This window comes from Cyprinus carpio, chromosome B24, assembly GCF_018340385.1.
Source record: "Cyprinus carpio isolate SPL01 chromosome B24, ASM1834038v1, whole genome shotgun sequence".
Lineage (NCBI taxonomy): Eukaryota > Metazoa > Chordata > Actinopteri > Cypriniformes > Cyprinidae > Cyprinus > Cyprinus carpio.
The window spans coordinates 9,473,377-9,488,006 of record NC_056620.1 but is presented as its reverse complement, the minus strand read 5'-3'; the positions used below and the strand labels follow the sequence as shown (position 1 = coordinate 9,488,006).

At 38.2% G+C, this 14,630-nt stretch overlaps 1 protein-coding gene across 12 annotated transcripts in view; it reads left to right on the top strand.

The window, feature by feature from the left end:
* Positions 1-14,630, top strand: part of LOC109077236 (disks large-associated protein 1-like) — a 123,447-nt gene that overhangs the window by 69,146 nt on the left and 39,671 nt on the right. For 10 of the 12 annotated variants that reach the window (XR_006158392.1, XM_042751579.1, XM_042751575.1 and 7 more), the window contains 2 exons: positions 8,472-8,686; positions 11,641-11,821. Coding sequence is in view for 11 of the 12 variants with exons in the window: in XM_042751579.1 (XP_042607513.1) it covers positions 8,472-8,686; positions 11,641-11,821 (396 nt within the window). In the remaining variant the exon portion in view is untranslated. Of the gene's footprint in view, positions 1-7,025; positions 7,178-8,471; positions 8,687-11,640; positions 11,822-14,630 lie in introns of those variants that run through there. The other 2 variants (XM_042751580.1, XM_042751578.1) reach the window with 2 other exon arrangements.

Sequence of the window (14,630 nt, the reverse complement as noted above, 5' to 3'; positions counted from 1 at the left end):
TTTTTGTTGTTGTTAGAAAGAAAGAAATAGTAATAAAAGGTACTGAAGTATATTTGATTGTGCTGAAGTGGAACTATTGCAAGTATACTTCAGGTACACTTTGAAGGGATAGTTAACCCAAAAATGAAAATTCAGTCATTAATTACTCACCCTCATGTCGTTCCAAACCTGTAAGACCTTCATTCATCTTTGGAACACGTAGTAAAGGCCTTCGTTAAAATAATCCATGTGATAACAGTGGTTCAACCATAATTTTACGAAGCTATTAGATTACTTTTTGTGCGCAAAGAAATTAAAAATAATGACTTTATTCAACAATTTGTCTCCTCTGTGTCATACTGGTTCCATTTTGGAAAGTATCACATACGTAAACAACGTATGCAACATATGTACGAGGATACCTTGTTTGCATTCAGATCAAAGCGCAAACAACGTAAACAATGTATCCATGTTGAACGAAGGTCTTACAGGTTTGGAACAAAATGAGGGTGAGTAATTAAAGACAGAATTTTCATGTTTGGGTGAAATATCCCTTTAAATATAGTACTCAGTTACTAATGTAAACTTTGTTCCCTGAGATAAGGGAACGAGTACTGCATCTGCTAAGACGCTTTAGGGAAAAATACTGAAGCCTTTTTCAATCACGCAGTGTAACTGCACGGCCATTGGTTCATGCAGTGTATTAAAAACAAACCAATGGCTCAGCAGCAGAGCTGCACAAGCCTATGGTGAAACAGCCCACCAAAGCCCGCCAATACAAGTGGGGCATCTGACTATATAAGCATGCACTTCACCATAGGATCCTCAGGTTACTTTGACTGAAGCGACATAGCATGGCAATTAGCCATTTGGAAAGTCTTTGGTTCATGATCGGAGACCCTCTGGTGTGTTCACCGAAGCATACAAAGAGCTGATCCGACTGCCTGAATGGGATGGAACACTCAATATATATTCTCAATGCCCTGACGAGGCAGAGCAGATTTAGCTCTTGGTCCTGCTTCGAAGGGGGAAGCGCCGAAAGAGCTATCACCTGTGCTCTGAATGAATCGAGAGCACCTTAGGTACATAGCCATGCCTCTGGTTCAGGACGACCTTGGTGTTGTTGGGCCCGAATTCGAGGCAGGTAAGGCTTACCGAGAGCACCTGCAGATCACCCATATGCTTTTCCGATGCTAATGCCAGTAGCAGAGCAGTTTTTAGCATCAGGGGATGAAGGTCAACGGACTGTAGGGTCTCGAAAGGATGGCTCTTCAGAGCCCTCAACACCGTGGGCAGGTCCCATGTAGGGACAGTGACAGGGCGAGGTGGACTGAGCCTCCTAGACCCTTTCAAAAAGCGAACAACTTTGTTTGTTCCTACCAACCGACTGGTCAGCTATAGGAGCGTGTGAAGCTGCTATGGCTGCTACATAGACCTTGAGCATGGAAGGGTAGCAGCTCCAGCAGGAAGAACAATATAAGAGATATGTCGCAGGAAATTGGGACTGTGGGTCTGTGGGTCTACACCAGGCGGAGAAGAAAGAACATTTAAGGGCATAGGGCCGCCTTGTAGAAGGTGCTTTAGCTTGAGATATTGTGTTTAGCACTCTCTCTGGGAGGTCCGCAGGCTCCCATTGAGAGGCCAGAGGTGAAGAGCCCACAGCTCAGGCTGGGGGTGCCATATCGTTCTGTTCGCCTGAGAGAGAAGGTCTCGTCTCAGGGAGATCAGCCACGGGGCTGCTACCAGCAGCTGAGGCAGCTCTATGAACCAGTGTTGGGTCCTCCAAAGCGGGGCCACCTAAAGAACCATGTCTTTCCACTCCTTGATTCGCCTGATTACCTGTGGGATCAGGGCGATCAGGGGAAAAGGTTGGGCCAGTCGTGGGCCAACGCATCGTTGTCCTTCAACCTTTGCCTTGCCAAAGATCTCCCAAATTCTCTGAACCGTATGCAGGTGGAGCATCCACTCTTCTGAGGGGACGTTGCTCAGGGATAGCTTGTCCGCTCACTGGTTCAACCTGCCTGGCACATGCGCTGCTCGTAGAGAATGCAAGTTAAGCCGAGCCCATTCCAGGAGGCACTCTACCAGAATGAAGAGGTGCTTCAAGGAGAGACCGCCCTGGCGATTTATATATGATGTGGTTTTAGCACGTGGTGTCCCCTTAGGTCTGGCAGAAAAGTGCGAAGGCCAAAACATACTCCTAACATTTACAGGCAGTTGATGTGAAGCCGACTTTTGACCAGTGCTTTTAGAGAGTGAAGGGCTCCAGTTTCGAATGAGGCCATTCTGAGCTTGGCGAACCATTTCCATGGCTCCTTTTGCCGGCAAATTCATCACCTCAGTGCGTAGGACGTGCGCATCCTCGCTCTGAACCAAGATTGAGACCACGCCACAGAATCGCGGAGGTCTTCGAGCGAATTGAAGTGAATAACCTTATTCAATTATCCCCAGAACCCACTTTTACAACCCAGGGATGGCCCGCCAGGCCTCGGCCCATGTGGCAAAGTGTTGGGTTGGTTCGAGTGACAGGCCGCCATGGGGGACCCAACACTAATGATAAGCGGAAGAGGAATTTTGCTCTCTTTTTGAAAATGTTTGCTTTATTTTTCTCGCTATAACAGCGATAAGTTGTGCGGGTGCTAACTGAACGGGCCCGGAGTTCACAACAGTATTCACCACAAACACATTGCCATCGGAACCCGGAAGTGAACGTTCATTCTGCTTTTTATTCAGCTTAGCTGTAGATATAGCCTGGCACATCTTAAAGGAACACTCCGACTTTTTGGGACTTTAGCTTATTCACAGTATCCCCCAGAGTTAGATAAGTCCATACATACCTTTTTCATTTCTGTGCATTCTGTAAGTGTTATTTGACGCACCCACCGCTAGCCTAGCTTAGCACAAAGACTGGATGTAAATGGATAATGGTAGCATAGTAATCCCAATAAGTGACAAAATAATGCAAACATTTTCATATTTACATGTTGTGATCTGTATAGTCACAGCGTGTACAAATAACAAGGCTATATGAGACAGAAACCATTTTTAATTGTATAAATACTGGGAACTATATTCTCACTAGGCGTAGGAGCACAGTTAAAGTTACTTGGGCGGAGTGGCTACTTGGGCGGAGTGATTAGCGCAGCACCCGAGACGCCCTGTTGATGGTTCCGTAAACAAAACAAATGTGACTAACTAGCTAGACGTGACTCGTGATCATGGCTGACTTTGAGGAATTGTCAGACTCAGAGGAATTTTACTGTGTATCAAACCAAGATCCAGAACCATATAGTTTTGAGCCAGAATACACAGACGAGGAGTTACAAAGTGCTGTAGAACACTCATCTCATTCTGATTAATAATTATCACAGAAAATGTATAAAGAATTATTACAGGAATTTGATATATTTGAAATGCAATTTATTACAGCTGACCAAATACATTCAACAGCATATAATACAGTAATGTTAGATTATTGCATTACAATAGCCAAGAATATGGGGAAAGTAATAGCACAAGGCAAATAGTTTTTGCACAATAAACCCACAGACAGTAACGTTAGCCTACTATTTCACAAACATTTTCTCAAAAAAGAAAACTGCCCATCCCCTTCCAATTCATTAGCAAGTTTAATGTATTAGTCCTGAGAGTTACATTTAGCGCCGCTCACTTGTTATTGAGCGATACAGTGTGTTCATGACAACACAATAATAACAACAATAAAGGGGATACACGGAGCACCTATTCACGTAATAGTGTCACTACTAAGGTTATATTACATTAGCATAGCACTGTTACAGTATGGCTAATGTTAGTCATCTCAAAACATAACGGAACACTTACCGCAGCAACAGGTGATCCTATTTGTCCTGTCTTTATTATCGATGGGATGGCTGTATCCTTTAGCACACGTTTCATGGTCTGTGTGGCAACTTGCATTTTTTTTTCAAAATAGTCGTCTACAGTAAAATGTTCAGAGCAAACGAAATACTTCGTGATGGTGTTTTTACAGGTGTGTTTGGAACTATACCCAGAACAAGTAGCCATCGATTCATCAGGTCAGCGTTTTTGGTTGGAATTCTATGAAACATCATAGTATTACCTGGTCACCCCTGTTTATTGTCGCAGCTCTTTACAATACAGCGAACACCCATGATTGTACACTATACATTTACTATCTAGTAATTGCTGACTCTATTACTCCAACTCTGAGCGAACTCTCTGCTCCTCACCACGGCGCGTCTCGAGTGCTGCGCTAATCACTCCGCCCAAGTAGCCCACTCCGCCCAATTAACGTTAACTGTGCTCCTACGCCTATTTAGAATATAGTTCCCAGTATTTATACGATTAAAAATGGTCTCTGTCTCATATAGCCTTGTTATTTGTACACGCTGTGACTATACAGATCACAACATGTAAAAAGGGAAAATGTTTGCATTATTTTGTCACTTATTGGGATTACTATGCTACCATTATCCATTTACATCCAGTCTTTGTGCTAAGCTAGGCTAGCGGTGGGTGCGTCAAATAACACTTACATAACGCACAGAAATGAAAAAGGTATGTATGGACTTATCTAACTCTGGGGGATACTGTGAATAAGCTAAAGTCCCAAAAAGTCGGAGTGTTCCTTTAAGTTCTATAAGCATAAGATCACTTCTCTTTCAATGCGAAAACTATCTAATTTTTATAAAATAAAAATGCTATAGTATTTAACTTTTCCTCTCCATCGGCGAATGATGATTCTGAAAGAAAATGTGCCCAATGTCTGTTTGCTATAGCAACAAACGCTACTTTCATGCATCTGATTATCAGATAAACCTTGCACTCTTATTTCAAGGTTGTTGTTAATGATGTGGTTATTTTAATAGTTTCCTTTGTACATTCGGTTCAACAACATTGTTAAAACACATGTATCATTCAATGGAACTGTGCGTATGCTTTAGACACTTACATTTTTGCTCCGTATATGCAATAAATGCCTTTGACTGCTCAGGTAATGTTGGGTATGACCGAGAGCCATTGAAAAACTACAGAAAAGCAAAACTACTTCACTTTAGCATCACTGGCCACGAGTAGGCTACTAGGGAGAGATCACACATCAGCTGCTCAAAAAAAGTGTTAGACGAACAGAGTGCAAGCGCAATCCTGTGACAGTCACAGGCAGTAAACAGTGGAGCGCGTGAAGGAGAGATGCGAAGCACCAACACTGTTCAAGGTCTGTAGTAATTTAATGTGTATATATTTTTTAAGCATTGAATCGCTATAGAAATCGCAATTTATTTGATTCTTAGTGTTTTAAATTGATTACTGTCTGAAATCGGCGATTCACAATTCAAAAATCTATGTTTCAAGATCGATGCATTGCATTGTCAGGGTTTGTACTTGATGCATCGAGAAAACAAGTGAATCATTACACCCTTAGTGGTATGTAATATGGCAGATGGCAATCAATAGAACAACAGTAATGTAGCTTCCTGGCCTAAAAAAAAATTTTGAACTCTTTGACTGATTATTCATAATGAGTTTTATTTAAAGATCCGTCACTTTAGATTTGCAGTAATCACCGTTAAATGCCATAAGACATCACGAATCATCATAAGAGCTTTGTATAAAGAAAACAGGCACAAAACATAACAGCGTGCATGCGAAAGAGAGAGAGAGAGAGAGGCTGCCTGAATGACTGAACGCATCCTCCATCAGGTTAAGTCATATTCATAAAACAAATAGTTTGCGATGTCCTAAGAGTAATGTTGTGGTAATATCCTAATATCCTTTCAGTTTTTAAGGGTAGTGTACTCCCCCATGGCTTGCATCAGCACTGGTCAATGCATTGTCTATAAAGTTAAGCATCAGCTTCAGTTTTTACCCCAGCATTTACCCCTCATGTTACTTGCTCCGCCCTTGCTCCATAGCTCGTGACCGGAAGAGAAGATGAGTCATCTTGAGGAGGAGGGGAGGTTAAAGTTTTTATAGTTATTTATAATAATTGCTACAGTATTCCATTAAAAAATATGCATTTTCAATTCTGATTTCATGGTGACTTTAAACCAGGAGCTAAATCCGTTTGCGCGGACAAATGTCAAGATTTTGCTACCACAAGAAGTATAAACTAATAAAAACCCAAGAATCCAACAATTAAACATGATACACATTCAAAATAGACAACGTAATAAATCATTTAAGGAATATGAAAAAATTTGAAAATAAAAATAAACAGTATAAAAGGAAATAACATAACCAAATCATTAACAAGTAATTCTCATTAGAATAATGGGCAAAACAAAAATAGTTTAATGGAAACTAAAAGAATTTCTGTGATGGTTTCTATTGATTTTTTTTGTTTTGTTTTTTTGTTTTTTTTTTTCAGCAGGGTAATGACAATATTGAGCTGAAGCTTTTGCAAATTAAAAATGTTTCCCCCAAATCGCACAGCCCTAATTTGAAGTATACTTAATATGAAATAAATGTATTTTAAATAAATAATGGCATATGCTAATTTTTTTACTAGGGGATGAAAATACTTTTTTTCAATGCCAAGTACAAGGGACTAGTGAAGTGTGAGAGAGATAAAGAGAGAAGAAGGGTAAGAAGAGAAGACGTTGCAGATAATGGAGTCAGGAGAGATAAAGGAACTAAATAAAAAGGCAGAACTCTAAGGAGAACTGCCAAAGTGCCTGTATCTGAGCCCCCATCTGCAGTAATGAGAGTCTGTCTGCTAATAGAGTTAGCTTGACTGTAAGTACGCAGACTTGCTGTGTATAACTCCAGATGTCTTAGTTGCCAGTAATGTAAGGTCACGGTCATCCTCATAGCAACCATAGTTTTCAAGCAGAAGGAGCATTGAGGTACTTTGTTTCTGTTCTGCCTCTATCTCTCTGCACTTTTTCCTCATTTCCATCCTCTTAAAAAAAAAAAAAAAAAAAACCTTAGCACTCCATAGAGAGTGGATCCTTTCCCCTGGTCAGAACAATATCTCTCTTTGTGCCCCTTTCTCTTCTGTTTTCAGCGATGGAGGATAGGTTGTTGGCTTCGCCCCCTAGTAGAGCGTGTGAAAGAATTGCTTTAGCATGCGATGCACATCACGGAGTGAGCCTGAAGCCGGGCTCACTAGTTCTCCTTCACTGACCACTAAAAATGGTGGAAGATTTGAGCCGTGCCTGGATAATATGAAATGATTGTTATTCATCTCAGAGAGGTGAGAGGCTTTTGAGGTGAGGGTTTGAGAGGTACACATTATGTGCGTCATACATGAATACTGCAAGTGGGTGTAAAATGTTTTCAAGTTCATTTTCAGGTAATGATGTTGGTTATGCAGAAGTCAATATTGCTTTTTGTAGTGGGAGCAGCAGGTGTTAGTGTGTGGGTACGGGTTGCATAAGGCCGTGCGCGTTATGCCAGGATGTGCTTTTAGCTTTTTAAGTGCTGTATTATCTGATGTATCAAAGAGGTTTTATGTTATAGGGATAATGTGGGAAAAGATTGAGAAGTCATAGTCATAGCTGCGTCATCTGTAGTTCAGCTGGGAGGGGTTCTGGTTAATACATTAGAATAAGGACACACTAAGCATTTATGATGTATAAGTTAACAGTTAGTTATCTATAAAGCATTTTTTATGTTTTAAAACATTGATCATCAGCAAATCATTTATGCATGGACATTTGCAATGCAATACTCTTGTGTAAATATATTGACTACAGTTTGTGACTTTGACATAACTTAAAACACTTCACATTTTTAAGTTGGCAGTTGAACTTTCAAAAGACTAAGTTTTTAATTTTAGTGTGTTGATTTACAGTAATGATTTACAGTGTTTATATGCATTTCTAAACTAATTACTATTTGGTGAGTTAACAGCTGTTTACAAACCATTTATTTGTTTCATTATATGCCTAGTAATTAAATATGAAAGTTATTATTACTTTACCACTTAAACAAAAATTTGAATTCATTTTTAAAATTAAAATTAGTTGAAGTACTTAAAATTAGTTAAAGTTGAAGTACTAAAACTGACTAAAAAAAGTACTCTGGAAAAAAGTACTTAAATCCAAAACGAGCCTTTTTCTGAGGGTTATTACATAAATGCTTTTTTATTGATGATGAGAACATTTGAAGTTATGAAACTTGATGTATTAAGCTTACAAAGACCTCTTCTGTGTGTCAAAAGATTGAGGGAAATGTCATGACCCCTTTAATACTATAGTAATACAAAAATAATACTTAAACACTGCCACCATTTATTTATAAACATATTAATAATTACAATTGCAAACTGTTTGTCAATTAATGTGCTCATTAATGTATGTTTGAATGATCATATGAATTTATATTTATTCTTTATTATATATTTGTTTAGTTGGTTTCATTTATTGTCTCATTTATTCTCTATTATCTGTCTACATCATGCACTGCTATATAGCTTGTCTTTATAATTAAGTCTTACAGGCAGATCAGGTGTTTATGAGAAGCTAACATTCTCTCGCTCTTTGCAGGTTCCTCAGGATGAGTGGGGTGGCTTCTCGTCTGTGGGTCAGGATGACGAGATCCCGTGCAGGAGGATGAGGAGTGGCAGCTACATCAAGGCTATGGCAGAGGAGGACAGTGGAGACTCAGACTGCAGCCCTAAACCCTCACCCAAAGTCCAGGCCCGGAGAGCCAGCTACCTGAAAGCCACTCAGCCCTCCCTCACTGAGATGACCACACTCAAGTAAGTCTGGAAACGTATTAGCTTGTGCATTTTGTTGCCGTGAAATCACATGGGAAATTAAATACATGTGCTGTATGTGAACGTCTGGTGTGCCGGTGCATGGACCTACCGATCCGTCTGTAATTTCAATGAACCGTCATCTTCTCTGGGGTCATTTTAAACACGGTATTTTACAGGCGTTCCACCCGCTCCGCATCTCTAAGTGCTGTTGGGATGGGTCTCTGGAGACGGTGTAATCCCGTCCTTAAATCCACCTCTGTTCACATGCATACACACTTACTCGGTGCAATTTCATATAAAATCCCTTCATGTCCTGAGACTCTTACCACTAAAGTGAAATCCTTTCACTCTCCCCTTTATTAAAAATTCAACAGAACCTGTGCCTTTAAAGTTTCATCCAACTCCTCCCATAAAGTTCCTTCCAATTACAAACATAATTCAGTTGCACACCGTTATATCGTATGAAAGTGGGTCTTTTTTTAATGCGGGAACTGATCTTGGCTTCAGTATTCTTGTTAAAACCTCACATGCATATTGCGATTATAGCCATGTACTACAGTGACAACATAACCTACTTAGAATATATACAAAGAAGTGAGTCAGTTTTAGGATCCCACAGATTTATTCATGAAAGCAAACTGATTTGCATTATAAAGAGAATCAACACACACTTTTAGTTCTGTGTGTGTGAATGTGCGCTTTTGTGTATAAACTTTGCAAACAAAGCATTTGTATAATGTGGGCATCATTTCTGTGACAACAGCATATGCTCATCAGTGCAGTGTAAAAATTTAAGTGCTCTTTTTTTTAGAAAATAATCATCACATTTGATTTTAAGGTCCAGTTCTCACTATTAACAAACCATTAACTATGACTTTTGCCTCAATAAACTATTAATTTGCTGCTTATTAATAGTTAGTACGTAGTTATTAAGTGTAGGTATTGGGTAGGATTAGGGATTTAGAATATGGTCCTGCAGAATAAGTACTAATAGACAGCTATTATGTTATTAATAGGCATGCTAATAATCAACTGGTTCATAGTGAGACTTTGTCCCTATACTAAAGTGTTACCAAATTAATACTTTTATTCAGCAAGAATGCATTAAACTGATGAAAAGTGACAGTTAAATAAATGTTACAAAATAATTCAATTTCAAATAAGTGATGTTCTTTTGAACTTTCATATTCATCGAAGGTTTGTGGGGGAAAAATGTATTGTACTTTCTACAAAAATATTAAGCAGCATACTAGAATGGTTTCTGAAGGATCATGTGACACTGAAGCCTGTAGAAATGATTGATGAAAATTCAGCTTTTGCCATTGTAAGGAATAAATTACATTTGAAATTATTATTAAATAATCTTTTGATTGCTGATAAAATTTTTCTGTATTTTTTATCAAATAAATCCATGTTATGATAATTTTTATGTTTAAGCATGATAATTTAAATTGTATATTTAATTTACTCAAGCATATGATATCATCAGTGTTCCAAATGAATTAATTTTGAACTCTTCAGATACTCCCTTTTTAGTGTGTAGGGAACGGGAAACACTGAGTAGGGTCTCTGTCATTGCAATCATGCTCTTTGTCTTTTTTGCTCGACAAGAAGTGCCACAGCATTGAATATTTATAATCAGAGCATTGTACCTTGAAGTCAAATATGGACCCACACATTCAAACATGCATATACATACTCCTGTACACACGTACATGAAACTAGGGTGATAAATAATGCATAATAAAAAAGTAAATTTCTAAACCTGTGAACCATAAATGGACTTTCTGTTCAGAAATGCAGTAATACACTATACATACATACTTGTGTGTTTAAACAACGACATGTATATAAGAGAAAAAAAAGTGTTATATAATAAATATGCAATCCCCTGAGGCCTGTGCTCATTATAGACAGATATTTCCTTTATTTCTGCAAAACAATTCCACAGATGTGGGACCTGAGTCATACAGTATCTATTTTTTGTTATGTACAATTTTTAGGCATTTTTTTATTAAACAGTTTTTACTAAAATTTTGTTAAAACACGCATAGTAAATATTCAATATTCATTTATTTTATATGATTAGTTATAAAAATTACATTTTAGTTGATGATGATGTGTCATTCTTTAATAGGCCAATGTCATTATTTACGTATATATTAAAATGAACAATAATTGAACCATGTTTAAATAATTTAAACATTTTAAATATATTACTGATTTATCTACAACATATAACATGTGAAAAACTGTGTTTGTAAAAAGCTGAGCTCCTGAAATAACAGCATATAATGAGAATACATAAGCATTGTCCTATTTTTTCCGCAAGATCTAACTGTGTATGCTTTCCTTCTCATTGTACACTTCAGCAAACTTCTACTATTTAGTTGTTTTTTCCATCATTTGCTGCTTTAATTGATTTCATCCACTGTCATCTCTTCCTCTATATCTATTCTTGTACTTTTCCTGCATTCTTCCCTCTTTGTTTCTCTTTTACTCCCTCTCTCTCTACATTCCTCACTCCAGTGAAGAATGACTAATGTGTGTTTTTTTTTTCTTGCTGTAACTGCATACTATTTTAAGAGCCACATTCATAATTAAGATTGACTCGACCTGAAGGGATAGAATCTGTGTTTGTGTGCGTTCATGTTTTAATGTGTTTCTGTGCTCATATTTCAAAGACCTGATTGCCCATCCATATGTAAACACAAACAGTCAAATGCTAGTACTAATTGTCAGGAGTTCATGTTTCCATTGGTGTCAGATATATGAAGAATACACTAACACACACACATAACCAGGTTGAGCTGTTTTTAGGTCAACAGTAATGAGTATGAAATCTCTGTTGGAGGAAAACCATAGGAACATGATGAATGAGTGTAAGTTACAAGAGTAATCTCACCCCTCATTAAATACTTGTACACCTGTTCTCGCTCTCTCTCTGTTTGCAGGATCAGTACGGAGTCCCATTCCCCCAAGCTGCAGATCCGGAGTCACAGTTACCTGCGAGCGGTGAGTGAGGTCTCAATCAACCGCAGTTTGGACAGTCTGGACCCGGCCGGTCTGCTGGCCTCGCCCAAATTTCGTTCCCGAAATGAGAGTTACATGAGGGCCATGAGCACCATCAGCCAGGTTGGTCATCGCCCCCTTTCGATCTCTGGTGGAAATCACCATTAAGAAGCTGATCTTACACCAGTGGGAAACAACAACTGGACCTGGATCAGACCCTAAGGGTGATTTCCAACCAGAGCCTACCTCAGTGTCAGCCTTCAAAAAGGTTTGCAAAGGGGAGGAAAAAATGCAAACAAAAAGAAGTTATATTTTTGCTCAATTTTTGTTCAATTCCATTAATCATTTCATCCTTTATCATCTCTTCATCCATGCATTATTCAGATTCCTAATTCGCATACTATCAGTATGGTATGGAAGATTGGGATTAGCATCACAAATTGTATGTTTGTGTATACTGTGTTTAAGGTGCCTTAGTTAGTGTATTTCTTGATAATTAGGTTCCTTGAGTCAGAAATCGTATGCATTTTTTTTATTTTTATTTATTTTTTTCATATAATTGGTTCCTATCAAAATGCTTGCTACAGATGCGAAAACGCATAAAATCTAACCTGATCCATTTTTTTTTTTTTTATGACAGACGAAAGTTTCTGAGGCAGTGTATAAACGTGATTGACGAGATTGACACAACATGAGGTCATATTTATTTTCAACGTGCAAAAATTTTGGACGAGAATTTCATACTCAGTGTGCAAAGACCTTAAGGCTAAAGCCGCGGGTATACTTCAGTTTTAACATGAATATTAGTGAATGCATACAGCAGAACACATTATTACTGTTTGCAGCTGTTATTCTGATTCTATTTATTCTAGTTTTTTGTTGGTATTATTCAGGTATTCTAGTAGTTTGTTGTTATTCATTCTCTTTTTTTTTTTCTCTGTGAAACGTTGGCACAGTGTCGCCACCTTTTGGAAAAACTAATCAGCTCGCACATACAAACATGGTTTTAAAAAAAAAATTGGCTGTGCGTATATGGTATGTGCATGTTTTGTTGATGAAATTTACATTTATCATACCTTATCAAAGTATACTTTGTGCTTTTAGCACAAATGCATATATGAATGAATTGCAATCAGACCTTTTTCTACAATGGCATCTATAACTAAAACTAGTATTTTTGTGTAATGCTGCCTCCACACACCTAGATGTCAGTAAAAGTCCAAGGTGATTACCATATCATACAGTGCAAGAGTTGACTAGATGCTTATAGAAATATTCAAACGCAGTCCCTTGCTGTGTCCCAATTCACATACGATCCGCTCTATTTTGTAATGAGAAATAAGAATGGTGTGTCCGCCAATTGGAGTATGTTGGAAGAGGTACCCAGATGTTTTTTTTTTTCTATATTCAGTGAAATTACGAATTAAAGATCCATACACACTCTAACGGCTAAAACTGGCCACAACCCATTGTACGTTGGACGCAGATTTGTTTAGACCTACAAACAGAAATTAAAAATGTGTTAAAAACTACAAACATGGCAGATAGAGAGATTTTAAATAAAAGCATTTACATGGTCAAATGACACATGAATTTCATTTACACTACACACATTCATACTATGCAGAAGATACCTTTTTAGCAGTCACAAAGTGCAAACTTCATCAAATGTAGTATGTAAGTAAAACTACTCACTATGCAATTTCAGATATCGTTAAGCGGTGTGCAACAAAAGGATATGTGGTGTCAAGATGCAGTTTTATGATGCAATATTTTGTCCCAATACTGCTGACTTGCTAATCTACTCAAAATATGTATTTTCCCCATAAGCAACAAGTACATACTAGTAAAAGACTTCAAACGTCTACTCTGTCAGAATTGGACTGTCGTAGCTAGCTGGAGGAGCATATGCTAGTAACAAAATATTAAGTGTGTGGAGATGTGTTCTCATGTTAACTGTTAGTTTAATGCTCGACAGTAATTTCAAGGTGGTGTCAGTAAAGCCTTTTAAGCAGTGTTCTTCCTTGTTAGCATGTGTAGCTAAGGGATTTTCAAGGTGAGTTTTCAGGATTAGTGTCTGTTGCCATAGGATTTTAAGGTGAGTTTTCAAGATTAGCTTCTGTAGCCCTGGGATAAGGTAACGGGCAGCGTTTACAACCAAGACAATTTTAAGGTGAGTGTTCTAAGCCTGACAGACAACAGCCCTAACCTTTTAAAGAGCTGCTTCCTCAGGGATGTGTGTTAATGTGTTTCTTTTCTGCTCCCTGAGGATATATCAATCATTTCAGTGACAAAAAGTTCAGTCTGCTCACCAAAAACCCATTATTTATTGGTGCCTCATGTGTATAGTGAATGTGTGGGCATGTGTTTGTGTTGTGTGTGTATACAGGCATACATATGTGTTGGTGTAGGTGTGTTTCTCTGAGGGTTTTGTTGCTACTAGATGATTAGCAAATCTTGGTGCCTGTCTTTCTTCCTTTAGCCAGTGACACACTCAGCTTTCTATTCCTCCAATCACAACTCACTATTAGTCCTCCAGTCACATAATTCTCCAAACAACCTGTTTCCACTTTCTTTTCAACCTTAAATCATGAGACCCCTTCCTCTCATAAGTTTCTGTCTGAATCCAGTCACACTTCTTACACTGCTGTATTATAGAATTAGCACTAGTGATGCAGCCACACCTGATTTCGCTTTCACTTGTACAGATTTCCTCCCCTCTGCACTCCTTTTTTCTGTTTTTTCTTTTTTCTGTATTAGTGTGTTTAACCCTTATCGTTGAAGATGCAGCTTGGCTGTTAGAGGGTTAAATTGAGCCTACATGATAAATGACAGCTCAGGATTCGCAATTTGCACATTTTCCCCTGACAATTGATTTTAAATCAATATTTAACCATTACTAATTCCAGCTGCGATGTTTACTCGTTTTGGT